This window comes from Echiichthys vipera (assembly GCF_963691815.1).
Source record: "Echiichthys vipera genome assembly, chromosome: X".
NCBI classification, from domain to species: Eukaryota; Metazoa; Chordata; class Actinopteri; order Perciformes; family Trachinidae; genus Echiichthys; species Echiichthys vipera.
In genome coordinates, this window is record NC_139825.1 from 24,234,549 (window position 1) to 24,262,217 (window position 27,669).

The 27,669-nt window shown below is 40.3% G+C and overlaps 3 protein-coding genes across 3 annotated transcripts in view; 1 reads left to right on the forward strand and 2 right to left on the reverse strand.

The window, feature by feature from the left end:
• Positions 1-821: 821 nt before the first annotated feature.
• On the reverse strand, positions 822-4,777 carry brk1 (BRICK1 subunit of SCAR/WAVE actin nucleating complex). The gene is made up of 3 exons (XM_083938704.1): positions 4,633-4,777; positions 4,058-4,140; positions 822-1,323 (listed from the first exon to the last, which is right to left on the reverse strand). Exons 1-3 carry the CDS (start codon positions 4,742-4,744, stop codon positions 1,297-1,299), a joined length of 222 nt encoding a protein of 73 aa, XP_083794830.1. The 5' UTR covers positions 4,745-4,777; the 3' UTR covers positions 822-1,296.
• Positions 4,778-6,250: 1,473 nt separating this feature from the next.
• On the reverse strand, positions 6,251-7,929 carry gpx1a (glutathione peroxidase 1a). Its single transcript, XM_083939217.1, has 2 exons — positions 7,627-7,929; positions 6,251-6,888 (listed from the first exon to the last, which is right to left on the reverse strand). Exons 1-2 carry the CDS (start codon positions 7,849-7,851, stop codon positions 6,538-6,540), a joined length of 576 nt encoding a protein of 191 aa, XP_083795343.1. The 5' UTR covers positions 7,852-7,929; the 3' UTR covers positions 6,251-6,537.
• Positions 7,930-8,713: 784 nt separating this feature from the next.
• Positions 8,714-27,669, forward strand: part of tex264b (testis expressed 264, ER-phagy receptor b) — a gene marked incomplete at both ends in the record, with an annotated part of 43,268 nt that continues 24,312 nt past the window's right edge. Inside the window, 2 exons of the mRNA XM_083939424.1 lie at positions 8,714-8,965; positions 14,354-14,575. Coding sequence (XP_083795550.1) covers positions 8,714-8,965; positions 14,354-14,575 — 474 coding nt within the window. The remainder of the gene's footprint in view (positions 8,966-14,353; positions 14,576-27,669) is intronic.

The window sequence follows — 27,669 nt, forward strand, 5'->3', positions numbered from 1 at the left end:
GTGAGATATACTTTTACCCTGTGTTTGCCTCACAGGCAGCACTTTGTCCTGGGCTCTGTCCGTCCCACAGTCTATGTTCCGTCACCAAAGTAGTTCTTACCATTATGTTCAGGATTGATATTACAGAAGGTTTGAGGGTCACAGGTTTGTACAGCTTCCTCTCTGCAAAAGAAGGAGGTCTTCTACCTAAACATAATGCGATGTGCTGCCTGGAAGGCTGAACTACGGGTAAAAGAACCCTCGCATCACATTTCGGCCATTTTTTTGGGTATGGGGCTTTTAGCTTGCCGTGTTTGCAGAATATGTTGTTTTGTAATACTTTAGTGCTATTAATTTCACAAAATGTATGTCAGTAGGTTGCAATGTGTAGAAAAGTGCTTTAAGCTTCAGAACCCATGTGGCTGATAAATCCCACTTCACTTTTGAATGTGTAGCTCTGCTCTGAGCAATTTTAATTCCCGTTTCTAGTCTTCAATCTGAGCACAAAACTGTTGGCTTGTATTTGTTAAGCTCTGTTGAAATGTGTATCTTCCTTTTAACTTATATTGAGTGTACTGAAAGCTTCTGAGAATTAAGCTAATTGAATGTTGCACCTTATATTATGTTTACATTTGCACTATAATTAGTTCGCTTATTTATACATTTTAGGTATCTTTTATATTAGTTTTGATAAGTGTGTGTGCGTGTGTGTATATAATGCTGCTGTTACACTGCAATTTTCCCAGCTTGGGATCAATAAAGTATTTCTATTTTATGTGTCAACATACCTGGTCAATAAAGTTTTATATGACTATGGGTAAGTTACAACATAAAACAAGGTCCATTGTTTATAGTTTATTACAGTATTTAAATCCTGAAACATCACCAAACATTTCACTGTACAAGCAGGGCCTCAATAAAGATGACTACACAATTAGTTGCTCAACTTGGCACACAAGGATGTTCCCCTTTCATAAATCTCAGATTTGGTAATAACACTGCATACGACACAGAAGGTCAACAAGTTGTGATGATACCAGATCAATAATTGACAACATTTTTTTTTAATCCAATATGTATGAAGCTTATTTTTGTTTTATAACATTGATGATGCTCGAGTTACTGACACCCAAGACAGAGCCATATCTTCTATACAAATGTGGCATGACAAAACAACAAATCAGCCTTATAATATAAAAATGATCCACATGGTCCCAAAAAAGGAGGGGGAAATCCATCAAACGTTCCAAAAAAAATAAAAATCAGAGGGGGGGATGGGCAGGTAGCTATGGGATGCTATAATTCCCATGATGGTTTCTAGGTCAAAGTCTCTCCTTTCGTCACCTGTAATTAGACAAACAAGTAGGTAGTGATTATATCATTATTGAAATATTTGAACAGAAAAGGTTGGTTAATTGTTTAAAGGAGGTCATCCCTTTTTGTTCCCACAGCCCTATGTCCCCTTGATTTTTATTAAATTTCCCCCACATCAAAACTAGGCCCCCATGTTCCCTCAGTCGACATTTCTTAGTTTCTTAATATCTCATCCTTGATTTTTTTTTAATTTGTTGTTGTTCATCTGTGGGAAAAAAGGTTAGTGAAAAAATGTAAATTCCCCTTGCAGGACAGATAAAGGCATTCTTTCTTTCTAGGTGATTCGACTTTTTTAAAGCTACTTTTTTCATCTGTGAAACACATGAAAAGCAGGTGAAATTCTTAGTTTTATTATTTATCTGAGGGAACATAAGGTTGAGGGAACACAGGGCTGAGGAAACGCGAAGCATAGGACTGAGGGAACGCGAAGCATAGGACTGAGGGAACGCGAAGCATAGGACTGAGGGAACGCGAAGCATAGGACTGAGGGAACGCGAAGCATAGGACTGAGGGAACGCGAAGCATAGGACTGAGGGAACGCGAAGCATAGGACTGAGGGAACGAGAAGCATAGGACTGAGGGAACGCGAAGCATAGGACTGAGGGAACGCGAAGCATAGGACTGAGGGAACGAGAAGCATAGGACTGAGGGAACGCGAAGCATAGGACTGAGGGAACGCAAAGCATAGGACTGAGGGAACGCAAAGCATAGGACTGAGGGAACGCAAAGCATAGGACTGAGGAAACGCGAAGCATAGGACTGAGGGAACGCGAAGCATAGGACTGAGGAAACGCGAAGCATAGGACTGAGGGAACGTGAAGCATAGGACTGAGGGAACGCGAAGCATAGGACTGAGGGAACGCGAAGCATAGGACTGAGGGAACGCAAAGCATAGGACTGAGGGAACGCAAAGCATAGGACTGAGGGAACGCAAAGCATAGGACTGAGGGAACGTGAAGCATAGGACTGAGGGAACGCGAAGCATAGGACTGAGGGAACGCGAAGCATAGGACTGAGGGAACGCGAAGCATAGGACTGAGGGAACGCGAAGCATAGGACTGAGGGAACGCGAAGCATAGGACTGAGGGAACGCAAAGCATAGGACTGAGGGAACGCAAAGCATAGGACTGAGGGAACGCAAAGCATAGGACTGAGGGAACGCAAAGCATAGGACTGAGGGAATGCGAAGCATAGGACTGAGGGAACGCAAAGCATAGGACTGAGGGAACGCGAAGCATAGGACTGAGGGAACGCGAAGCATAGGACTGAGGGAACGCGAAGCATAGGACTGAGGGAACGCGAAGCATAGGACTGAGGGAACGCGAAGCATAGGACTGAGGAAACGCAAAGCATAGGGCTCAGGGAACGCGAAGCATAGGGCTGAGGGAACACGAAGCATAGGGCTGAGGGAACACGAAGCATAGGGCTGAGGGAACACGAAGCATAGGGCTGAGGGAACACGAGGCATAGGGCTGAGGGAACAAAAGGCTGAGGAAGCACAGGGCGGAGGGAACAAAAGGCTGAGGAAGCATAGGGCTGAGGGAACAAAAGGCTGAGGAAGCATAAGGCTGAGGGAACAAAAGGCTGAGGAAGCATAGGGCTTGGGGACAAAAGGCTGAGGAAGCATAGGGCTGAGGGAACAAAAGGCTGAGGAAGCATAGGGCTGAGGGAACAAAAGTCTGAGGAAGCATAGGGCTGAGGGAACAAAAGGCTGAGGAAGCATAGGGCTGAGGGAACAAAGGGCTGAGGGAACAAAAGGCTGAGGAAGCATAGGGATGAGGGAACAAAAGGCTGAGGAAGCATAGGGCTGAGGGAACAAAAGGCTGAGGAAGCATAGGGATGAGGGAACACAGGGCTGAGGAAGCATAGGGTTGAGGGAACAAAAGGCTGAGGAAGCATAGGGCTGAGGGAACAAAAGTCTGAGGAAGCATAGGGCTGAGGGAACAAAAGTCTGAGGAAGCATAGGGCTGAGGGACCAAAAGGCTGAGGAAGCATAGGGCTGAGGGAACAAAGGCTGAGGAAGCATAGGGCTGAGGGAACAAAAGTCTGAGGAAGCATAGGACTGAGGGAACAAAAGTCGGAGGAAGCATAGGGCTGAGGGAACAAAGGTCTGAGGAAGCATAGGGCTGAGGGAACAAAAGTCTGAGGAGGCATAGGGCTGAGGGAACAAAAGGCTGAGGAAGCATAGGGCTGAGGGAACAAAAGGCTGAGGAAGCATAGGGCTGAGGGAACAAAAGTCTGAGGAAGCATAGGGCTGAGGGAACAAAAGTCTGAGGAAGCATAGGGCTGAGGGAACAAAAGGCTGAGGAAGCATAGGGCTGAGGGAACAAAAGGCTGGGGAAGCATAGGGCTGAGGGAACAAAAGTCTGAGGAAGCATAGGGCTGAGGGAACAAAAGGCTGAGGAAGCATAGGGCTGAGGGAACAAAAGGCTGAGGAAGCATAGGGCTGAGGGAACAAAAGGCTGAGGAAGCATAGGGCTGAGGGAACAAAAGGCTGAGGAAGCATAGGGCAGAGGGAACAAAAGTCTGAGGAAGCATAGGGCTGAGGGAACAAAGGGCTGGGGAAGCATAGGGCTGAGGAAGCATAGGGCTGAGGGAACAAAAGTCTGAGGAAGCAAAGGGCTAGGGAACACAAAGCTGAGGAAGCATGGGGTTGAGGGAACCTAGACACCTTCCCATTTAAACTACAATGCAGTATACTTACTCTCGCCTCAATATATTCAATCCTCCTCTCCAAGGCTGTCAGCTTCTCATTGAGAGTCGCCAAGCGGGATCGGCACGACATATCTGAGGACGATACATTATATTTAACATGTAACTTAAAGTGAACCATTAACAGTTATGCCATGTCACTTTATGGTAGTGAAGCTAAACGATGTAGTTAAATTCCAACCACGTTTAATCGACGACAATAAACAACGTCAGTGTTATTGGCAACAATATCTGGGATATAATTTAATTTCAGGGGGTTATGCTGCTGCTGATGTAACGTTTACTGACAGCCGAGCAGACTAGCGTTCGCAGCGGCCTAAAAAGCCTGTCTCAAAACCTCACTCCGGACGTCTTTTAATTCGATGTTTTGACAATTGTTAGGCAGCTAACGCGTGTAAACAAGCGAAACAAACTAATGTTACGCCTAACTGCAACGGTAGCCTACTCGTACGGGGTAACAATAACAAGCTCACAGCTAACGCTAAAGCTAACTGCTAACTAGGAGTGGCCATTGAACGCATCAACGTTAGTGAAGTTATCCGTAAAAGTGGTAGTTTAAGCGCTTACCAAATGAGTTAAGGAAGTCAGCGATTTTTTTGATGCTGCTCGTTATAACTTCTATATACTCTCGATTCGCCCAATCTTGGTGAATCTCTCTTTGCACTGGATCTTCCGCCATGTTGGACGAGTCGCAGTTCAGTGTAGCGTTCAATCGAGGATGGCACCGCAGCGTACACAGTTCCGCTGTCGCCCCTTTTTTCTTCTGGACAACACTGACACAATAGAACAATTTTTCACCATGTGTACATGTAACTATCTTTTGGACTGATATTTAAGTTGGATCAAATATATTAAATTAAGATAAACTGACCAGTTACGAACAGTAGACTATTTAATTAATGTTCTCATTATCTGAGCTAAATGTTAGATTCATAAAAAATGAAAAATCCCAAAATTGCCCTTCTATAACTTTTAAAAATTCAGATCTTAGTATAATTTTCGAAACGGTATCATCAAATGTAAAACTATTTAATAAAAAAAACGAGGCAAAGCGATTCATATATGCAAATATAACAATCTAGGTAACCCCTTTGTGTGCTCATGATTGTGTTCACAATTGTGCATACTTTATCATATTGTTTGTGAATCCTGTGCCAACATTTAGACAATTTTAATGTTTTTGACAACTGGAGGTACATTTTAAAAAAAAAAAGTATGGACTTTGAAAACTAAAGAGAACAGTAACCTAATAAAATGTTACTTTTCCTGTGAAATAAATAAATAAATCTACATGTAATGATCAATACAAATCACAGTCTTATTTTAAGTAACACTTTATTAGGTGCACCTGTCCAACTGCTCATTAACGCACATTTCTAATCAGCCAATCACATGGCAGCAACTCAATGCATTTAGACATGTAGACATGGTCAAGATGATCTGCTGCAGTTCAAAGCGAGCATCAGAATGGGGAAGAAAGGTGATTTAAGTGACTTTGAACGTGGCATGGTTGTTGGTGCCCGATGGGCTGGTCTGAGTATTTCAGAAACTGCTGATCTACTGGGATTTTCACGCACAACCATCTCTAGGGTTTACAGAGAATGGTCCGAAAAAGAGAAAATATCCAGTGAGCAGCAGTTCTGTAGGCGCAAATGCCTTGTTGATGCCAGAGGTCAGAGGAGAATAGCCAGACTGGTTGGAGCTGATAGAAAATCAACAGTAACTCAAATAACCACTTGTTACAACTGGGGTATGCAGGAGCGCATCTGTGAACGCACAACACCACCTACTTTCTATCAGAGAGGGAACAGCAGCAGAAGACCACACTGACACTTTATTAAGCACCAGGTATGCCTAATAAAGTGGCCGGTGAGTGTATATGCTATATACATTCATAACGTTAGATAAATCCAGGTGGCTAACTGAAAGCATTTTGGGCTGATGTAGAATACAGCAGCTCTAACAAATTATTGCTTTGAGAATTCACCTCCCACCTTTTAATATTAAACTGGCTAAATTGTTTATTGTTTGATTGTATTCATATAATAAAACTATAAGACTTCAAATACATTTTTCCACATACTGAGGAATTTTGTGTTTGTAGGCTATGCAGTGTAGAAAAATGACAGGAAAACTTTTAGAATTTGTATTCTTTATTTTTTAAGTCAGCCCAATAAAGATTGTGACATGAGTTGTAGCCTACACAACGATAGTCAGTCTTTTACATGTTCATCAGAAACTCCCCTCACAAAAAGGTTTTGAAGAGTGTCTTCATTGAGTAAACAGGCTGAAAACCATATAGCGAAGGCTACCGCACTGGAAATATCACAAGCAATATGTGCTGCAGTTGAATTAAACACTCAAAGAGGAAAAACATGATGGCATTCCCCCAAGATGCATATCCTATGCTTCTTTTTTATGTTTCTCCTTTATCAGACTGGTCATAACCCTCATATCCCTCACAGCTACCCTTTACTTGACCCTCTTAAGTAGCCCTTTAATATCTGCCTCAATGTCAATGGTAAGGAAATTTCTGCTGTAGCGCTTGTAAGGCTCCCCATCAGGACTGACCAGGAACTTCTCAAAGTTCCAGGAGACATCATTCCTCCTGACGGGACTCCAAATGATGAACTTTGGATCACTCATGAGAGCCATGGCATCGTCACAGGGGAATGGAAGCTTTTCTTTCAGATATACAAACAAGGGGTGGGCATCCTTTCCATTGACATCCACCTTCTCAAGGAGTTGGAACTTGGGTTCAAAGGCATTCCCTGGACGGACATACTTCAGACACCTCAGGATTTCATCATTCTTGCAGTTCTCCTGTTGTATAGAAAAAGACAGAGACATTCATTTCATTACAGAAGGACAGTATGCAACACGGTTGATTAAAAGCCTACTTGAGTTTATAGTACTTTATACTTCTACTCCACTATGCTGCATTTCAGAAGGAAATATTGTTCTTTCTACTCTATTAATCTGACAGCGGCAGTCACTGGATATTTTGCAGATTTTTACAGAGACAAAATCTGTGACCAAGTTATAAAATATGAGGCACTTATAGATGATTTATACCCAGTAGGCTTTAGTTCAAATTAGCTCCACCTCTACCAACCAGCACTATGCTACCTTTTTGTTTTGTTTTGCATTGGCAAAAATAACACATTCTGCATGCTTATTAGTAGGATACTTTTAGTGTTGATACTTTAAGTACATTCTTCTGATAATACCTCTTTTAAGTGACATTGATGCAGGCCTTTTTCATAGGCTAATGGATTTAATGCTGTGATTGCAATTTACTAAATTATGTAAACTGTAGGTTACTGATGCCAATTGTTATCAAAGCAGACTGAGAGGGCAAATGTTATTTACTATCCTACATAATTTAGATTAAAATGTGTTGTGATATTAACAAATATGTGCATTTGTTATATAGTCTGATGATCAAGAAGCACACATAGGTCTACATTTGAGCTGGCTATGTTTTAAATAGGCCTTATGGGTAAACAGAGTAGGCCCATAGTCCCCTATCAGCCACTTTGGAATTCACACATGGCCTACCTGATGTCCAAACTGATTACAGGGCACACCCAGAATAACGAGTCCCTTGGCGGAGTAACGACTGTGGAGCTCGTTCATCTGAGTATAGTCCCTGGTTGTTGTTCCTCATAGAGACGCCACATTCTCAATGAGGACAGCTTTCCCCTTCAGTGCAGAGAAACTTAAGCTTTCTCCAGACAGCAGTTTGGCTGACAGGTCGTAAAACCTTTTCACACTCCCAGCCATTCTCGTAAATTACGGATATATTAGGTTACACAAACAAGACGTAGACTTGAGAAATAAAAGACGCTCCGTTTATCTCTATGTAGGCGGTCCAATGTCAACAAGTTAAGTCCAGCCCCCTCATGATATTCACGGGGCGGGGAATAGACCTAGATATAATACAACTCTCAAGGCTTAACAATATTACTTTTAAAAAAAAAAAATACAATATCCATAAGATTCAATCACATTTTTTCTCCTCAGATGCCATTATTGTAATTCTGTAACTCTGACACTTAAGACCATTTCAAGGAGGTAACTTCCCATGATGCACCACACAGTTTAATATAAATTATTAGCCATGTATGTATGGTATAGCCCATCAGTTAAACCAATGTAGCCGGTCTACTTGCTATATTTGGCTTTGCTCATTGTTGTATCTAGAGTTCACTGACTTGAATTTTCATTCAAAAGAAGTTACAACCATTAAAAGGTGGCAAAAATGGGGCACCACAATAATGTGGTTACAAGTTGGTAATTATTGCACATTTATCAAAACACCTATATAAATATTAACTGTACACACATTTACTAAAGGTAACGCTGAATTATAAAAATGTTATTTGACGTGAACATCTGTTTTCTCTGAGAGTTTTGCAAGTTTATTTGTAACAAAACACCCCTTTGACTGGCAACATAAATGGTACATTCCAGGAAGTAAATGTGTAATATTAGTGCTTTAAGCTACATGGTTTTAAGTTCACCCGAGGACAATTGCTTACTGAAACTTACCAAATATTTTCCTAAAAATGCCATAATTTGTACAGTACATTGTAGTTTAGCAACTGAAGGGTTCAGAGGTTAAATAACGGCCAATAACGGTACCATGCCGGACTGGGTCAGTTGGTGCGTGGTCGTTAGCGTGTTGTTAAGTGTTATAACTGTAGCTTACATTTTGTACTCGGGACTCCTCTCAGACATCAACGTACTAACGGGCTCTCCTCCCGTAAAGAAGCTCACATTCGCCTACAAATTCAAAGAAGGACCGTACAAAAACTGCGGACATTTGTTTAAGGAGTCTCTCAGTATGGGATCAAATCTTTCATGTATCGGAGTATTTTACGATGACCCTAAAAAGGTAAACATACACAACACTTGGCTTTTCCCCGCTCTTTACTCGATGTTTAAGTTTAAAAGTCAGGCAGATTTTACTATGTAAACCTGGTTATGTAGTCGACCGCTAGATGGCGTTAAGATCATGCAAAACGAGTGACGAATGATCACAGCATATCAACACTTAATAGTGCACAGTGGTGGTAGAAGTACTTTTACTGAAAAGTAGTAATACAAAGTAAAAGTCCTTCATTGATAATGATAGTTAAGTAGACAAGTACAAAAGTATCAGCATCAAAGTGTGCTTAAAGTACAAAAAGTGAAAGTACTCTTGCAGAAAGGCCTTTTACAGAATTATATATTATTGGCTTATAATTATTGATAGATTAATGTAAATATGTGATGTTGCAGCTGATAAAAGGTGGGGCTCATTATGATTTATAGACTTCTATGTAGCTTAATCTATAACAATATATCCTATCATATTTGTTGATAAAGTTTTTTATAAATAATCTGAATCTGTAAACTAACTACATTTACCAAATAGGAGTAAAAAAGTACAATATTTCCTCTAAAATGTAGTTCAGTACAAGTATAAAGTAGCATAAATGAAAATGAAATCACTCAAGTAAAGAACAAATACCTCAAAATTGTACTAAAATACAGTACTTGAGTAAATGCACTTAGTTACTTTCCACCACTGATAGTGGACAATACTTTAATTTATCCAGCTAAAATGTTTCTGTCCAAAATGAATAATTGTTTAGTGGCATTCAATGTAACGTTAGTCTCATCCAGTCTTCCTTCTACTTTTCTCAGCATTTCACTTAAACCTTTACTGACTGATAGTTGTGTTTTCCTTTGAGTGATATCATAGCACATCTAAACAGGGTGTGTTGTGTCTTGTGGATCATAGATGGCACGTCACAGATGTCATAAATTATAATCCATGTGATTATTTTGAGATGCTCATTGAATGAACTGAGACGTAGTCACAAACCAGAGCTTTAGTATATGGGACTCCAAAATCTTCAATATTTAACAGAACATCACAAAATAAAGAGTTATACTTAATAAATCCAAAACATTTCTTAAACAAATCAATAAACTGCTGTCACCCGCTAACAGTATTACTCACAGTAAATCCTCATCATCATATTAATTTCTTTTCATGATATATATTTTTTTCTTTTATGACAGATGGCTATCTTGTCTTGTTAGATGAGGTTATGGCAATGTTTACCTAATATTGGCTATTTTGAAGTTTCATACCAATGCTACTGTGCTAAAACACCCATATAAAGTCTGGATCTCTGTTTGATGTTTTCCTACATTCCCAACTGCTCCCTGTGGGAACTTCATACTTCCCAAAATCTCAGTGTCTATAAGCAGCAGGAAATATTATCTGCTGGATCTGTTTTCCTGATACATAGTCCTGCTCACTCTCGGTGGTCTCCAAAATCACGTGTTGCTATTTCCCACATTTTAAAGAGAGTCGTGTGTGAGTGTGTTTTTTCAATAGGCTCTGCCCAAACAGAACAAAAAGGAATGAGACAAGAAGTAGCACCTTGAAATAGTCAAGCAGTACAGTTTGATGCACTGTAGAGGGTCTGGAGGTTCAGCTAAAAAGGTGGGATCTTTAGAAACCTGCATCTGCTATATAGCATAAGCTAATATTGAATGTTCGAACACACAGTAACTCATGGCTGGTATCATACATGCGTAGCAAACTAACCCATGGCCCACATGAAAAAATGCAATGGAGGACAAATATGATATAATCAAGATATCTCGAACATTGTAATATCACGGTAATAACATAAAAAAATACTTTGTATGTTTATGCTGAAACAATTAATAGATTAATAAATTAAGTTTACTTTCTCAATGTATTGTAATTTTATAGACCGAATGAATAATCAGTCAATGCAAAAAATCTATATTTTTTATCACACTTTGCCTCGATTATTGTTTGAGAGGTGTTTCTGCTATTTTTGTTTTTTCAATATAATACTAACATCTGTCATTATATAGCACAATACCATTCAACAGCACCACAAACTGTACTGTGATGTAGAACAATATCACAAATTATAAGCTCTATCTGAGTAGAAGGATTATTCAGCATCTTGCGTATTAGTGATGCTTTATTCCCACGTTACATACCTGTATTTAAGAAGAAATATTGTATATGGATGCACCATTAACCACCTTTTTTTAGTATAATTGTGTTGGTTCTGTCCCATATGATTATGTCTGCCATTTACAGAGCTCTCTTTCAACAGTATTGACTTAACCTCATGCACAGCAACCTGATGGAATGTAACCAGAGTTAAATGATGGACTCTTCTCAGCTCTGCTTCAAAAACACTTCTGTTATGCTCATCCCCTTTTTCCCAAGCTGGCAATTAGGCTAGCAGTGGGTCCTAGTTCTTTTGCACAGTCACAGCCAAGTCCTGATCCAAGTTTAAATAATTGGCGTAATGATCTCAGCTCATTAGCGTCCGAGCCTCAGGACGCTATTCAGTCCCAGCTCCAGGAGCCCCAGAGAGTGCTCTCAGAGAGGAGGACTGGTATTTGGTGTCTAAATAGCGAGACACTCTCCATTGATATTTGCAGTGAGAAAGATTTTCAAAAGTGCAGCTGACAGAAGGATAGTGCAGCTAGTCTCATCCTCTGTTCTCGTTTTTCTCACTTTTACCTCCTTTAATCACTTCCTCTGGAGAAACAAAAGATCTCAACACAGACTTGAATTGGTCCTCAGATGGTTGCCATGGATACAGGGTTGGAACAGCTCTTTCTGTTCCTTCAAACGGCGAACACACATTCTGGGCCTCACTCACTTTTCCTCACCAGCCCCTTCACAGTTTCAAATCCAGAGGGTTTCTGACCCAATGCTCCCACTTCACCTCTACCCTGCAGCTCTCTGCTTCTCCTCTCCCACTCTGTGTGTCCAACTTTGACAAGCGTCGGGAGGGAGGTAACAGGGGCGAACCATGTAGTTTTCTAACAAACTTGATATTCCAAGTAAGCGACCAGGGTCAGGGTTTGTTGTCCTTGAGACATAGATTGTCCAAATAAAAATCTGTGTGACAAGTGGAAGAGTGGTGAAATGACACGTGTCTGCCCATCTTCAGGGACCCATGTTTGGGTCACAATATGATGAAGGCTGTGGGCGTGGCAGCTAAAGCAAGGGCCGGGCAGGAAATGTGTATCAGCCCGAATGTTGGTCTTTGTGGTGAATGATGAAATTGTAGAAAATCTCTCTGATATTTGCTCTTTTTAGAAAGTCATAGTAAAACATTTAAAATGTAAGCCTCTCTGAATCTGAGCGTGGATGGAAAGTACTTTGTATGCTAGTGAAGATAGTTTGCCTTTCTTACTTTTTTCCTTACCAAAGTAAATTCAGCTCATGTGCAGCAGAGACACAAAGCTGTTCCTTCAGTTTCTGAAACTTTTTGCTTCAGATGAGCTGTCAGTTTATTGAAGAAATATCCAAAGACACCACACTTGTGTCCTGATGAGTGCAGAGAAGCAAAACAAAGATTGTGGAAGGAGGCTTGTGCTTTTGGCACTTGTTCTTTGTTCTGGACTCCCTACATGGAGCCCTGTGATGATTAATAAATCCACTTGGCTAAGACTCCCCACTGTTGGCCCCAAAAACATCCAAAATGTCAAAAATATCCTCATATGTTAAGTTTCCCAAATGTTCTTTTGGTACTTGCAATAATTGAAATGCCCTTGCTTTAGCTGTATCTATAAGTACATTGTGAGCAACAAACCAATTAACAACAAACAGTAAAATTCCTTATGTGTATTTGTGTGAACATACTTGGCCATTAAAGCTGATTCTGATGCTGATATTTAAAAATCAGTTTCTTTTTTGTTTGTTTGACAAAGACAGTAATAATAATACTGTGTTTGGCCAGCTCCACTGAGAACCTGAATCATATTTTGAGTGATTATTGATTTGGAGTGGTAATTAAAAGTTTATTTAAAGATTGAACATTTGATGCAGATAATCTTTTTTTCTGTGATTCTTTATTGAAGCCCTTGATATCTTCTGAGCATCCAAAGCAAAGTGTGCATTGTTTTCTCTGTTAAGAGAATTCATTGTTTGCTCTATAAAACGTTAGAAAGAAGTGACAAATGCCCATGACATTTTCCAAAATGTCTTTTTTGTCCAACCAACAGTTTAGAATTATATAAAATATAGAATAACACCAAATCCTAAAACTAGAGAAGGTTCAACCAAAAATGGTTTTGCCTTTGTTGCTAAAAATAGCTACAACGACAACAACCAAAGCTTGGCTAATTGATTAAATGTTGCAGTTCCCAAAGTAGAGCTATTGATTTCACTATAGAGTAAGGCTAAAAACTGATTCTGATAATAAGAATATACCACAAAATTAATAAAATTCACAAATCAGTCTACTAGTCAAGATTTAAGTTGACCAGTACACTATATTTATAATGCACCACATAATACTCAAAAAAGGATCCTCTGTTGTTCATCTGCTGATAAAATCTTAGGTTTTTATGTGTACGTACTGTATGTCCAAAACTTTGAATGTAAAGTTGTGGCATGCACGGTGAACACCACACTGCTACACATGACTAGCCTTGCGTGTGGAGGAATAGAGGAGAAAATAGACATTCTCAGACACACTTGCTGTGCTAGAAGCGTAGCATTGATAGGTCTATAGACAAATTGCACCATTCCAGCTTATTTATTACATGAGCCTTCAGCAGTGCTCAGCTCAGCACAGTCAGGGACAAAGTCTTAGAAGTCCCAGGAGTATTCATTTGTAAAGTGTGTCTCCCTCTTCTTCTTTTAATGGGCACCAGGGTGCTCAGAATGGAGGAAGGAGCAATAATTGCTGCGCTGCCAAATGCTCCAATTAGAGCTCCGATTAATGAGGATATTTTCTCCTTAAATCTGGCACCTGGCTGACATCAGAGAAAATGTTTTCTTGCTGACATCACTTTGTTTTTTTATGTATGCTATGATCTACTCATAAAATTACCTTAAATTACACCCAGCAATGAGCCAGTGTTTATGACTCATCATTCTTCAGAGATGGGTGGGAAACATTGATCAGAGTTTTCCCCCACGTTTTTTCAGGGAGATTGACAGGTTAAGGGAAAGTTAACAAACTTCAAGAATTGTTCTGAAAGTTAGCATTTTGTGCATATAAGCATTAATCCATCTGTCAACACTGCTGTTGTCATATTGGAGGCTCTGTGTAATGATGACATTTGGAATCACTATAATGAGGGAAAAGGGAAAGGTTAAATGCGTGAGCATCTTTTCTTTCTATCTAACAAACTGATCCATCTCAGCTATCTGCCAATCTTGTTTATGCTCCCTCTCATCGACCCTTATTTTTTTTCCTTTGATCTTCGTTTCTAGGTGCCGGGACCACAATGCCGCTATGTTGTCGGCAGTATTCTGAGCGAGGGAGAAAACAAGGCAGATGAGGAACTTATAAAGAGTTATGAGACGTCAGGCTTTCATGTATTTTCCTTTCCCGAAGTCACACACGTGGTTACTGCCTCGTTTCCCCACAGGACGCATTTCTCTGTCCTCCTGGGAATGAGAAGAGTTTACCCACAGCTAGAGCACTACATCAAGGTAATATGTCTTTTGGACTTTTTTTCTACCAAAACCTACCACTTGAATTTTTTATGTCCCTATATCCTTCAATAAATTATTTTTTAATCAAGACTATAAATAAAAGGCTAATGCTCTATTCAGGGAAATATAATATAATGAGATGACAAACAGGAAATAAAGTGAGAGACAGTATGAGAAAAATAATGTTTTTTTTAACATAAAGCATATAACCATGTTCTAGTAGAAACCCAAAATACAAATATGAACCTGATATGAATGAAATTGGACTTTTCCTTTCTTATCTAAATGTATGGGCAAAGGTAAACGGAATAAATCAGTGTGCATCACAGTGAATTATACTCTATCTTCACAAGGCCATCAGCAAGCCATCAAATACTTGTCTCATGGGCCTCACTTGTTCTCACAAAGCTGGCCTGCACATGAATCGACACAAAAACTGTTATTAAAACACTCATAGAACACAGCTCATGTACATAGATGGTGGGTTTTTAGCATTTCTATTTTGATTCTGTATCGGTAGAGGTGCAATAAATAACCATTACTATATGCGCCACCGCCTGTATGCCTATTTTAGTGGTAGGAAAACAGGAAAGGAAATGTGGGTGTGTGCATGACAGAATAAATCATTGCTAACTCTAAGGTGGGCTTACGTTAAACAGTAGCAAGTAAATGATCAATATCTAACCCCATGATCGTCACATGTACATATGAGTCATACTCTCTGTTTTCAGGCAGCCGCACAAAGTTAAAATGTGTTTTGTGAAAAAGCTGAGCATATCAAATCCTCTCTTTCCATCCCTTGGTGGGTTAGGAGGTGTGTGTAAAGAACTACAGCAGGAAGAGGTTTATGACTGGAAAGGAGATAGTGCCTCTATCTCCTTTCCAGTGAGTTCACAGTGGAGTGAACTTGACGACAAAGGAGAAGAAAGAAAGAGAACAATTTGAGCTCCTTTTAGCACATTATGATGAATGATCTCACTGAGTGCTGCTTGAGGGATGCTGGGAAAGTGAGTCATCGCGATGAGCCGAGAGTTTTGTGGATGCGGTTTAATTATGCAGTGTGCTGAGACAGGTGGCAACACCACAGGTTGTCTCCATCACTCTGCTTCTGCTGGAAGAATGTGTTTGTCCTGTCTGGCTGCCTCTACCATCTGCTTGGACGCTGTTTAAATCTGGCTCTGCTCCAGTGGCACTTAGCTGTCTGAGAGGTCAGCGTGCACAGCCATCAAAAGGGTCATCAGTCTCCTTTACCAGCAATATTATATATCCTCTTCTGATCATGTTTTCTACACTTGCTACATATCATTCACTGTTTTGTCTCAACACTGACTTTTGTCTGTTGTAGTTGTATAGCGTCATTTAATATTAAAGCACCATTACGTTTAATAATTTATGAAATAGGTATGTTTCGAATCAGATAAAAGAATAATAGCCACTACAGTTTAGTGGTCTGTGATGCACTTTCTCTACTTTTGATACATGGATTGAAATGTTATAGTATAGGCCTAAGGGATTTCTCCAAATATATTAATTTGCCCGTTTATTAGATACATAGCTAAAAATAATTTAGTCGAAAAGGCAGTTATTGATTCAACTATAGTAACTTTGAAAGAACAAAATAATAGCAACACCTAACAGTACAATGTGATAATCGATGTGATAGTCTTCGAAATGACCACAAAGTTTAATCAATCATCTCTTAAACAGTTTCAGCGAAACTTAACTTTATAAACTTCATGAAGGAAGAATTTGCTGCAGGCTGATGTGTTAGACTTCCTTAGTTTTAGTTAGACGGTCAGAATAAACTCTCTAAACTCTACACTGAGGGTATAGAGTTAATGTGTTTAATGCAGTAACAAGCACTGTCTATACTGCCTAAAATGTTTCATGTGGGCCATTCTGGCATCCATTATTGTCCCTCCAGCTATTATTGATATGCAGCTCTCATATTGACCTGTTCTAGAAGAAGGTGGGCTTAATATATATAAGATTATATACTAGTCATTAAATCCAGGGAGAGGTTTGATTCCAAGTCCAGTGGTTATGTTTAGAGGCCCAGGAAATCCTTTCCATTTAAAATGTATATCACATGAATAGGGCTATCAAATATTTTTGTAATAGTGTATTCTACCGATTGTTCCATCGATTAATCGAGTAATTGGATAAGAAAAAATATATATATAATTTGCTTTATTTTGCAAGAACATATATTATGTCTGGGGTAAGTCTATTTGGTATTGCAACCTAACAGAGAGGGGTGTGTGTGTGTGCCTGTGTGTGCCTGTGTGTGTGTGTGTGTGTGTGTGTGTGTGTTTTGCGCCTGTGCGGGCCTGTGTGTGCCTGTGTGTGCCTGTCTGTCTGTCTGTCTGTCTGTCTGTCTGTCTGTCTGTCTGTGGGGGGGCAGAGGGAGAGAGACGAGATGTGTTGAAGGCAATACACTCGCAATTTACTACAAATAAGTTTACTATTTAAACAATTCAAGTGGTGCATAAAAGCTGAAGATTTTTCAAAACACATGACAGAAGGAGTGGACCTGGTGTGCGCTACCTTTGTCATGGTTGAAAGAGGTAAAGTTTGCCATTTTAGTTTAGACTACAGTGCCTCTGTGTCGTTGTTTTATAATCCTCATAATGATAGACGCAAAGTGATTGGTTTATGCTTTTATTTGCAGTGCAAAAGCTTGGAAAAGTCAACCTTGCTTTAACTGCTAAATTTGAAAGAGTTTAGGGAGTTGAATTCTCAGCTGAAGTGATTTGTAACTTAATAGGAAAGGAAGTTATTACACTAAAAATAGATGTGGGTGGAAGCTGAAATGTAAAAATGAAAAGGAGTTTAAGTGATGGTTTTTGTAGGACTGAAAGGTGTTCAGGTTTCATTGGCATTTGCAGCAGAAGTCGCTTTAAAATATTTGTCCTGAAAGGAGTGGAAGCATCAGTTTTCAGGACATTAATGATTTTATGCCCTGTAAACTTAAACAAATTAATAAAACACTACAACATGTGACTTCATTATACATAGTTTATACTAAAATTAAACAACAATGTTTCAACTAAAACATGGCTCACATTTAACAGAAGCAGCACAAACCATTCTAAATGGGTTTCTAAGAGTGAAAAAGCAGGCAGTTGATGGCCGACACTTTGAATATCCCAAGTGGTGAGACCTTTTCAAACAAGCTCATCAGCATTTAGCATGGCTGGCTCATCATGGCTGAATGATTTCTGTCTGTCAGACACTTTGAGTCGCTGCCCCACAGTTGGGCCTGATATTTGCCTCGTCAGACCATCGATTGGCCCCAGTGTTTTTCTTCTGTGCCTTGGCTCTTAAGTGGCGGGCTACATCACAGACGCCTTGGCATCTTGAGATTTGATTCGAGCATGGTGGCCAAGCCTTCAGACTAGTTTGGGGACTGGGTTTGGAGGATAATATTGCTGACATTCTAAGAGATCTGAAGGTTTGTGAAAGGCAGACGATGGAACATTTGTTCGCTCCAGGGCACTGAAATTTCTTGCCAGCACAGAGGTTCTGGGCTGAATATAAAGCAAGTTTCCCTTTGTTCCTAAGAAATGGCCTTTTTTAGCAACTGGCACACACATGGTGTGACAGTGATCATGAAGTTTTCCTCAGCACAATAGAGAATGAAGCCTTATTTTGGGACATAAGGTGCTGCCTCTCTCAATTCCCATTGGTGTCGTCCACATGGGGAGAGTGATGCAAAGCAGTGCACAGATGTTAGTCCGCAGGGCCTGTTAAACATGCAGACTTTTAGCAAAAGGTGACGTATTCAGAAAGGTCAGAAAAGGCTGTGGGCTTTATGTATTGGACAAAGTAATGGGGGGCAGTGTCATTTACTGGAAGATTTTGAGTCTGGTTAAACTTTATTTGTAATTCTGGGGGTGTATTATTTTTTGAATATTCTTACCGAGATGGACAAGGACATTCAAACAAAGTATTCCCATTAGTAGGCTAGACTCCATCCATATGGGGGAGACACCAAGAGACACAAGACCTAGATGCTTTCCATGCAGAACTTTTTGAGTTGTATCACAAGCCTACATTTTTTGTGTCTGTTTCAGTTCTAACTCAATGAAGGTATGTTGTTTGGGTGATTAATTATTTTAACTAATATTTTCATCTACAAAGTTACAATCTACCATGAGCTTCTATCAGACAGGAACTTTTGAAGGTGTACAGTCTGTCTCATTCAGTAAGAAAACCTTTTTGTTACAGCCTGATGTTGCATCTTTCTTTTTCATTTGAACTCACTGAAGCCCAACTTTTACAATAAATTGCACATGCAAAGTATATTTATATAGCGCATTTCAGCAACAAGGCAAAGCGCTTTACACAAAACATAAGCATCGTGACAAAAGGTAAAAAAGAAACACACCGCAAAAGGTCATGTAAATACAATTAAACCAAAGAGCCAAGAGAATAGGATATAAAAACAAGCTAAAATAAAGACAGGTATAAAATACAAGAATAAACGTAACAGTGCACAGTGTAAGTATATTAAAGATTATTTGATTTTAGAAAAGGCAGCAGAAAAGTCTAAAATCTTGATTTAAAAACCTGAGAGTTACAGCGGACCTACTTTTTTCTGGGAGTTTCACCCATTAGATCTCTTGAGGCCTGTAGAGATCTAATGGGTGATTTCAATCTGAATTGGCTGGATAAAATAAGAAGAAGGAAGATAAATGGTATTGCTAATAAATTTCACTTAACTCAGCTAATAGAAAATCCAACTCCAATTTTCACAAATAAAACAGAACGCATATCAAAAACACAACATAATTATTGGGTTATCAGACCATAATGTCACACTGGTCACAAGACAGCTGTCAAAGAAACGTCTTAGAAATGAGAATTCATTGAGAGGGAAAAATTACATCTCACTTATCCCAAAGACAGAAATGCAGCACAAACAAATTGGGATAATGTTGTAAAAGATGAAAATAGTGAATAGGCCTGTAGAGATCTACTGGACACTATCAAACATCTTATATCTAAACTCACCAAAAATATTCCTTATAAACATTCAAAACAAACCTTGCCCTGGTTTAACACCACGTTATGGCAATTAATTAAGGAAAGGGATGCAGCTCTGTAAAATCCCTAAAATCAGGCTTGGCTTACAAAAGTCTTAGAAACAAAACCACATGGCAATTTAGAAAGGCCAAAGCAAATTATTTTCTTGAAATCATAACACAAGCAGAATGAAACTCTAGACTGTTATTGAAAAGCATAAATAAGTTCTCTGGAACAGTAAAACAAAAGAGTGCACCCCTACAGCTCACAATGAATGGTACTACACAGGATGATAATCGCCAATAGTTTTAATTATTTTATTAATTCTGTATTAGAATTGGGCAGCAACTCACTGGATTCACAACTATTTAAGGCTGTAACCAATAAATCCACCTTACTGAATTTTAATTAAGTAGATGACTTGAAAGTAAATCAAATTTTATCAACAGTATCTAACTCTAAAGCAAAAAATATTTGGGGTCTAGATACTTTTCTTCTAAAGAAATTCTTCTTAACCACTCCCATTACATACCTTGTAAACAAATCATTGGAGGAAAGAACTTTTTTTAATGCACTTAAAATGGCTATAGTAACTCCCATCTTTAAGTCTGGGGATAGACAGGAAGTTAACAATTACAGGCCAATTAGTATACTACCTAACATCTCCAAGATGGTTGGAAAACAGTGGCAGAACAGCTGATAGCACATTTTAATGCAGACAACCTAATGCATCCTATGCAGTTTGGCTTTAGAGCTAACCACTCTACTAACACTGCATGCTGTTATTTTATCAAATACATTAAGGCTAATCTTGACATGGGAGGAGTATTGGGTGCTGTGTTCCTAGACCTACGAAAGGCTTTTGACACCATGAACCACCCAGTTCTTCTCTTGAGATTAGCTCATTTTTATTTGTCTCCAAATGTACTGAACTGGATTGGGTCTTACTTGTCAAATCGTTTCCAGTGTGTTAGGATAAAAGATAAGACGTCATCTTTAAAAGCGTGTTCCATGGGGGTACCACAAGGTTCCATCTTGGGACCACTTCTATTCAGCACTTATATCAATGATCTTCCATACGTATGCCACTGTGTGGAGATCTTGATGTATGCTGATGATACCATTCTATTTACACATGGTAAAGACCCAAAACAGGTTGCTAGCAAATTGACACTAGCAATGCAGAATGTCCCCAAGTGGTTAAGTAATTCTTGTCTCACACTGAATACTGAAAAAAAGGCCCCATGTTCTTCCGAAATAAATACAAACAAAGTGATATTCCCAACATATATGTGGATGGTAAAAAGCTAAAAAATGTTTATGAGTTCAAATACCTGGGAGTGACCTTAGATTCCACACTCACTTTTAAAAAACACATTAAAAAGCTGGGTCATACATTGAAATATAACTAATACCAGTTGATGCTTCTATGGCTTATGTAAATGCTATGATTGTGTCACATCTGCATTTCTGTATGTCAAGCTGGTCCCAGGCTAACAACACTGCCTTAATTAATTAGATCACTTCACAAACAAGCTATTAAAGAGCTAAAGAGCTACTAAGGCATGGAACACTCTCCCAAGCTTTCTAAAATGTACAGATTTCTGTGTGTGTGTGTGTGTGTGTGTGTGTGTGTGTGTGTGTGTGTGTGTGTGTGTGTGTGTGTGTGTGTGTGTGCGTGTGCGTGTGCGTGTGCGTGTGCGTGTGCGTGTGCGTGTGCGTGTGCGGTGTGTGCGTGCGTGCGTGCGTGCGTGCGTGCGTGCGTGCTCTGCCCAGGGACTGCAGATGGAAATGAGCTTTTAGCTAGAGTCTGGTACAAATCATCTTTTTATACTATGTATCCAATGCATTTTGTACATGGTCCCTGAAACGAATAAACGAAACAAGCTAAACTAAACTAGATATGTGGTACATTAATAACTGAACACTGCTTCACCATGTTTAGTTTTGACTGTGGGAACAGAAAGCAGATTTGTACCTGAGAGGTCTGGATGGCTCATAATGTTGCAGAATAGATCAGAAATGGATTTTACATTCAGTTCTTTATAAACCAGTGTAAAAACCTCAGTACTGGAGTGATGTTATCCACTGTCTTTGTCTTTGAGGACTTGAGCAGCAGCGCTCTGAATAAGCTGCAGCTGCAGCCGGAAGACCTATGAAGACTTGGTTACAGTCGACAAGTCTCCTGAAGATTAATGCATGGACAAGTTTTTCATTTAAATCAAAATACAAATAAAAGATACAATTTATAATGCTTCAAATATGGATATTGCGTCATAACATTGGAATAAACATAATAAACAGAATTATTATAATAATGTGATTCAGATTATAATGATACAAATTATAAATCTCTATTGATGACCCAGTTCTGTCACACAGAATACAAATCAATTAGTTCTTATATGGAAATGCGACACTTAATTATATTTCTATGTTGTGAAAACATCACGCTTGGCAGTAAAATTCACCTAGTTTACTATTTGGTTCAAGGTCAGCTGAGCTAAGTTTAATCTCCCAAGACTAAGTAGTGTAGTTACTTGAGAGGTACATGAACTAGTAGGGTATCGTACCTGTTTCTGTTTTGTTTGCTGAAGGCTCAATCTTGAACACGTTAATACAAATTTGTACTGTTTATTTGTACTCTTTATCATCCCTGTCTATCTATGATTTGTGTGTGTGTGTGTGTGTGTGCGTGTGTGTGTGTGCGTGTGTGTGTGTGTGCGTGTGCGTGTGCGTGTGCGTGTCACACCTGTTCCAATGTTATCCCTCTTAATCCTTTTTTCTAATTCCCTTCCGATATCTTGTTATCACAAACAACAGGCATGGTTTGGAGTTAAATTTCTGTGAACTTAGTGAGGAGTTAGGGCCAAGTGGTTGAAGGTGGATGGATGGATGGTTTTAATATCTCTGGTATGTTGTTTTATTTTTGACAATTGATTACATTAATGTAAATCCTCTGGCCTTTTTCATCAAGTATGTTGCATCACAATCCCGCAAGCTCTTCCCACGGGACGCTCTGTGGAGTTTGCCCATCAAATGTTCAAACATGTCTTTCATCCTCCAGCAGCTGGGAATCTACTGTTGGTGTTAAATGTCACATCTACATATCATTGATCTGATTCAAACTTTATCCTCTGTTGCACTGTCGCACTGAATCAAGATCAGGCAGGGGTGTGTGATTACAATTTAAGAAGGGAAGTTATTTTTAGATATGGGACAAACTGTTTTGTGCCAGCGGCCATCTTATCAATCACTGAGAATGTGAAGACCGAGCGAATGCTTAAAAGATGTACGCTGTCTACTTTGATGTTATCAGTCTGTGATTGTGCTGTTAAATACACTCACTGGTTTGTCCTGCAGTATGGAATGCTGATACAGTGTGTATATGTCAAAGAAAATAACTGGAGTAGCCCTGTAAATAACAGATACATAATACTTAAAGTACATGTGTCTTATTGGCTGCAGTTGTACTACAATAACCCCATTCCCTCAGGATTCACACCAGTAAAACATTAAGATTTTTTAAAAATCTCTGGAAAACTAATTGGGATAAAAATAGAAAAAGATTTCCTGTATTAAAAAGCAAACTGAAAATAGTTTAAAAATCAACCCCTGCTGCTGACATATTTGTGACTGGATGGTTTACCGAAGAAAAGTCCAGTCAAATTATAGTTTTAGCGCTATTAGGGCCACAGAGTGTATTCATAAACCTCTTTCCAACACCTGGTCAGTGGTCACTGATCTCTGATGTGGCTCTGCTAGTAGAGAACACACGCACACACACATATTCTCTTATGTTGGCTAAAATATTCCAACAATTTGGTCATGTCTTTTGTTGAGATAGACATGCAAATTAAATGAATTTGCTCCAGTGTCCTCTTGAGGGATTTTGTGAAAAGCAATCCAAGAGGCAATTTTGAACCATTCAAGTATGAGTTGGGGGCACCTAACCAAGGTGCAGAGGTTTGGGACCTCACTGCTAACGAAAGAAAATGAGAAAGATAAAAAAGACAGAGGCTTAAGACTTAACTGCTTTATTCAGCTCAGTGACTTTCAAACATTCCTTGTTCATTTGTCAGGGCTGAATAAGTCTGTTTAAAGAGTGTTGTTGCTTGAGTGACACCTGGATTGTTCGTACTTGCAGTGACTACTGTCACTCATTATTCCGTCAGTCCCTTTTGAACTGCTTTTTTCTGTTCAGGGCTTTGAAATGAAATGTAGACTATAAAGGGGCTCCAGAGATACTATGTTCCATCATCCCCTCCTCTATGTGTCAAAGAATAGGACTCTTAGAAAATGTCTGAAAAGACTGTAGTACTAGTGAGGAAACTATTGTAGTTCTACTGTATTGATATAGAAAATAACCATATGACAAAGCAAAACATAATAGAGAAGAAACACTATATTCTGATGAGGGTTGATTTGGTATGAAGTGAAATAAAAGAAATGTAGGGAAAGTAAGAGTCAGGAGGGTCTTATGCCACTGATGGAGTGGTATCCTCTATAATCTTACAGATTACTGTCATTAACACACAGACTACAGGAAGCGGTAAAATGTTGCCCTGAATTACATGTTCTGGGTTGTTACTGAGTGCTAGTGTTGGCTTTGAAATGTCCCTTGATTTGCACATTTAAGTCCTTTAATAGCCGAACCTAAGAAAAGCGCGGACATTGTCAGCAAATGGCAATTTTGATCCAAAGGTCAAAGTTGTTGTTCAGACCTGGCATTAGCATGCGTCTCGGCTGATCCGATCACGGATGATAATTTAATTTGATAATAACAAGCACATACTAACTCTTCAGTCAATATTCAATTCACACAGTAGTATACAAAAATAGGCTTTACCATGTGTTTTTTTTATTGAATTACAAGAAAACATGCTATATCGTGATATATATGACTATCGAGATGTATAATGATGGAGATTGAAGATTTTGGCCATATCATCCAGCCCTAGTCCCTAGGGACCTTTGCCAGGCAACGGCGTCGCTCAGAGCTCTAGAGAGCCGAGAACAAGAGTAGGTGTACAGATGTGGGTCTGTGCAGAGGTCTGAACAGGGCTACTGTTGCACTTTTTCTGACTTCTAAAACTTTATGAAGTTTACACATCAAAGGCTGTTTACATGTCTTGGGGAGTACTACTGCATATGTGACAAAAGAGGAGCTGTGCGAAATCTGATAAATTGCCTCAAGTGAGTCAGCATCTGAAATTGATATTACAGTCCAAATGCACTTATTTGAATCCAAACCACAATCTTTTCCTGACCCTAACCAAGTGGTTTTGTTGCCCTATCATAACCATGTAGTATTGTTTGAATTCACAACTCACTCCCTGTGTTTAAAACAGTGCCCAGTGCATAGACAAGTGACACCAACAGGTCCTGACAAAATGGCAGTATGTGACGAGTTTGGATGAGAACAGGTTGGCCAGGTTTAGTGAAGAAGAAGAAGAAAGAAGAATGTGTGGAATTAAAAAGATGATGACTTAATTTTATTCAGTGTAATGCTCTGTACCAGTGGGAGTTTAAGTTTTGGCGACGGTTCAGTTTAATTTTCCAGTTTCTGGTTTTCTCTGTTCTGAAAAAAAAAATGCAATGTCCTGTTGGATAAGATAGAAGGTCTTATGGTCATGTTATCTGTAATGGACAAGCTCTTTACCCTGCAGCCACTGAGAGTCTGTCATCATTATCAGCCATAAGGTGAATATTACCTTTGAAGTCATTTTAACTGGCTGCAGTTGGTAGTTCCCCTGCAGCATTTAGCATCAAAATATGTCTTGGTTCTCAATCCTGAAATTTTTTTACGGATGTTATTTTTCTGTTGCTAATTTTTCTCCTCTGCTTCAAGTGCTATGTAAGATAAATCTGCTGCCTAGTTCCACTTCATATTCATTGAAATATGTGGACTGCAATCTGAACTCAAACATGCCTTAGCAAATAGGACTAGAATAACCCTGAAAAGACAACTTGACTGACACTACACTGTAGTCGGTAGTACAATAGTAGCTACACGCACACAAACACACATACACACACACACACACACACACACACACACACACACACACACACACACACACACAAACACACACTCACACATGAACGTACCATGAATGTAGATGTATATATTTCAAGTATATGTTTTTCATCTGTGCAACCACACATCAACCACAAACCTCACCCACACCGGAATGAGGAAAGATCATTGAATTTAGTTCTGATAACCTTTGAAAGTGGAAGGAATAACTTTAGGTTATTTACATAACCCCGGTTCTCTGACTTATATGAGTGAGATGTCTCACTATGGGATGCACGCCTCGCTGCAGCCCTCAGAAGCATTTATCTCATTACGCCAATCCTGATTGGCTGGTGAAAGGTGTCCATCCGCCACAGTTAGTCCCAGCTACCTTAAATAGCTCATGTGGACGGGACCACCTTCATTCAAAATAAGCACCTCTTCTCACTCGCCCAAGCAAGAAGGGTTGTGTGGTGAGACATCTCACTCATATTACTCAGAGAACCGGGGTTATGTAAATAACCTAAAGTTCTCTTTCATAATATTTCGTTCGATGTCTCACTATGGGAAATGGTTGCTCCCGTATTGCCAGACAGGCTTATCTAGCGTCCACCAACCCACAGGGAAAGGCACTATTCCAATCAGGACAGCAACACCGCGCGTGCCACGCACGGAGCGGAGATGTCCAGCATACAGAAATGGACAAAAGTGAGAGGCGAGGACCAGCTCGCTGCAGCACAAATGTCCTTAACAGAAACTCCCCTGAATAAGGCCCAGGATGCGGCCAAGCCCAGAGTCGAGTGCACCCGCAGGCCCGCAGGTGGCTGCAGACCCTGACTCTATAGGCCAAAGCAATTGCCTCCACGACCCAGTGGGACATGCGCTGCTTTGTGATAGGTTTCCCCTAATGAGGTAATCCTCATTAACTCCAGCCCAGGAGACAAACAGTTGATCGCTCCTCCTCAAACCTTTAGTCCTATCCATGTAAGTGCGCACTGCATGGACTGGACATAACGCATGTGACCGCTGCCCTCCTGGTGAGGCAGCAAAAGCCACAAGGTCAATAGGAGAACATGAGCCCACCCCCTTAGGTATAAAAACGGCGTTGGGCTTCAAAATGATCCTCACATCCCCGGGGAAAAGCTGAGTGCATGACAGATGCACCGAAAGCGCATAGATGTCACTAACCCGTTTGAGAAGGCTTTTCGTTTGTCAGTCAGGTCCTGCAAGAATGACAATATCCCTCCCACTGGACACTGGAAAGAGAGTGTGATCGTTTCTGTGACACCACCCCTCAAGCACCAGGCCTCTGGATGCAGGTGGAAGACCGTCCCTCCCCGCTGTGATAGCAGGTCCCTGCGCAGTGGGAGCTGCCAGGGCTGCGCGCGCATTTACCGATAAATCTCCGCCAGCCAAGATTGCTCCTGGTGGAGCTTGCATTGGCGGAGACTGCATTGGCTCAAATCCCCCTCTCTCTTCCTTTTTGGGTGCTGGGGCAAAGGGCTTCTTAAACCAACCGGGCCGACTGGACATGGTGGGTGGGACGGGCTTGGGCTCCGATAGTTTCGGTATCATTTCGAACTGCGAAACCTGGGAAGCAGCCCGCGCAAAGGTTTCACGCTGCGCAGGCGGAGAAGGAGCCGGGGGCTTTCGAGGGAGGCAGAGCTTGAGGGCTTCATCCTCCTTCTTTTTGTCTTCACACCGTCGTTGCATCGATGCTAACGCGGAGCCAAAAATCCCCTCCGGGACAATGGGCATGTCCAGGACGTCGTCCTTCTCCCTGCCTTACAGGTTGGCGAGGTTGAGCCACCGCGCACTTTCCTGCAGAACCATGGTCCCCAGCGCTCTTCCGGTGGCCTGGACTGCGCAGCGTTGGACAAGGAGACACAGGTCGATGATGACCGATGTGTCTTCCTCCAGTGAGGAAACCCGCGGCTAGCGGCAGCTGGGAGCCCTGCAGCGACCACCACCTCCTCTCCACCATTGACGGCGACGCCGTCGGAAGGGAGATAGGGGTCATGTCCAGACAGGCTAGCCTGGCGGG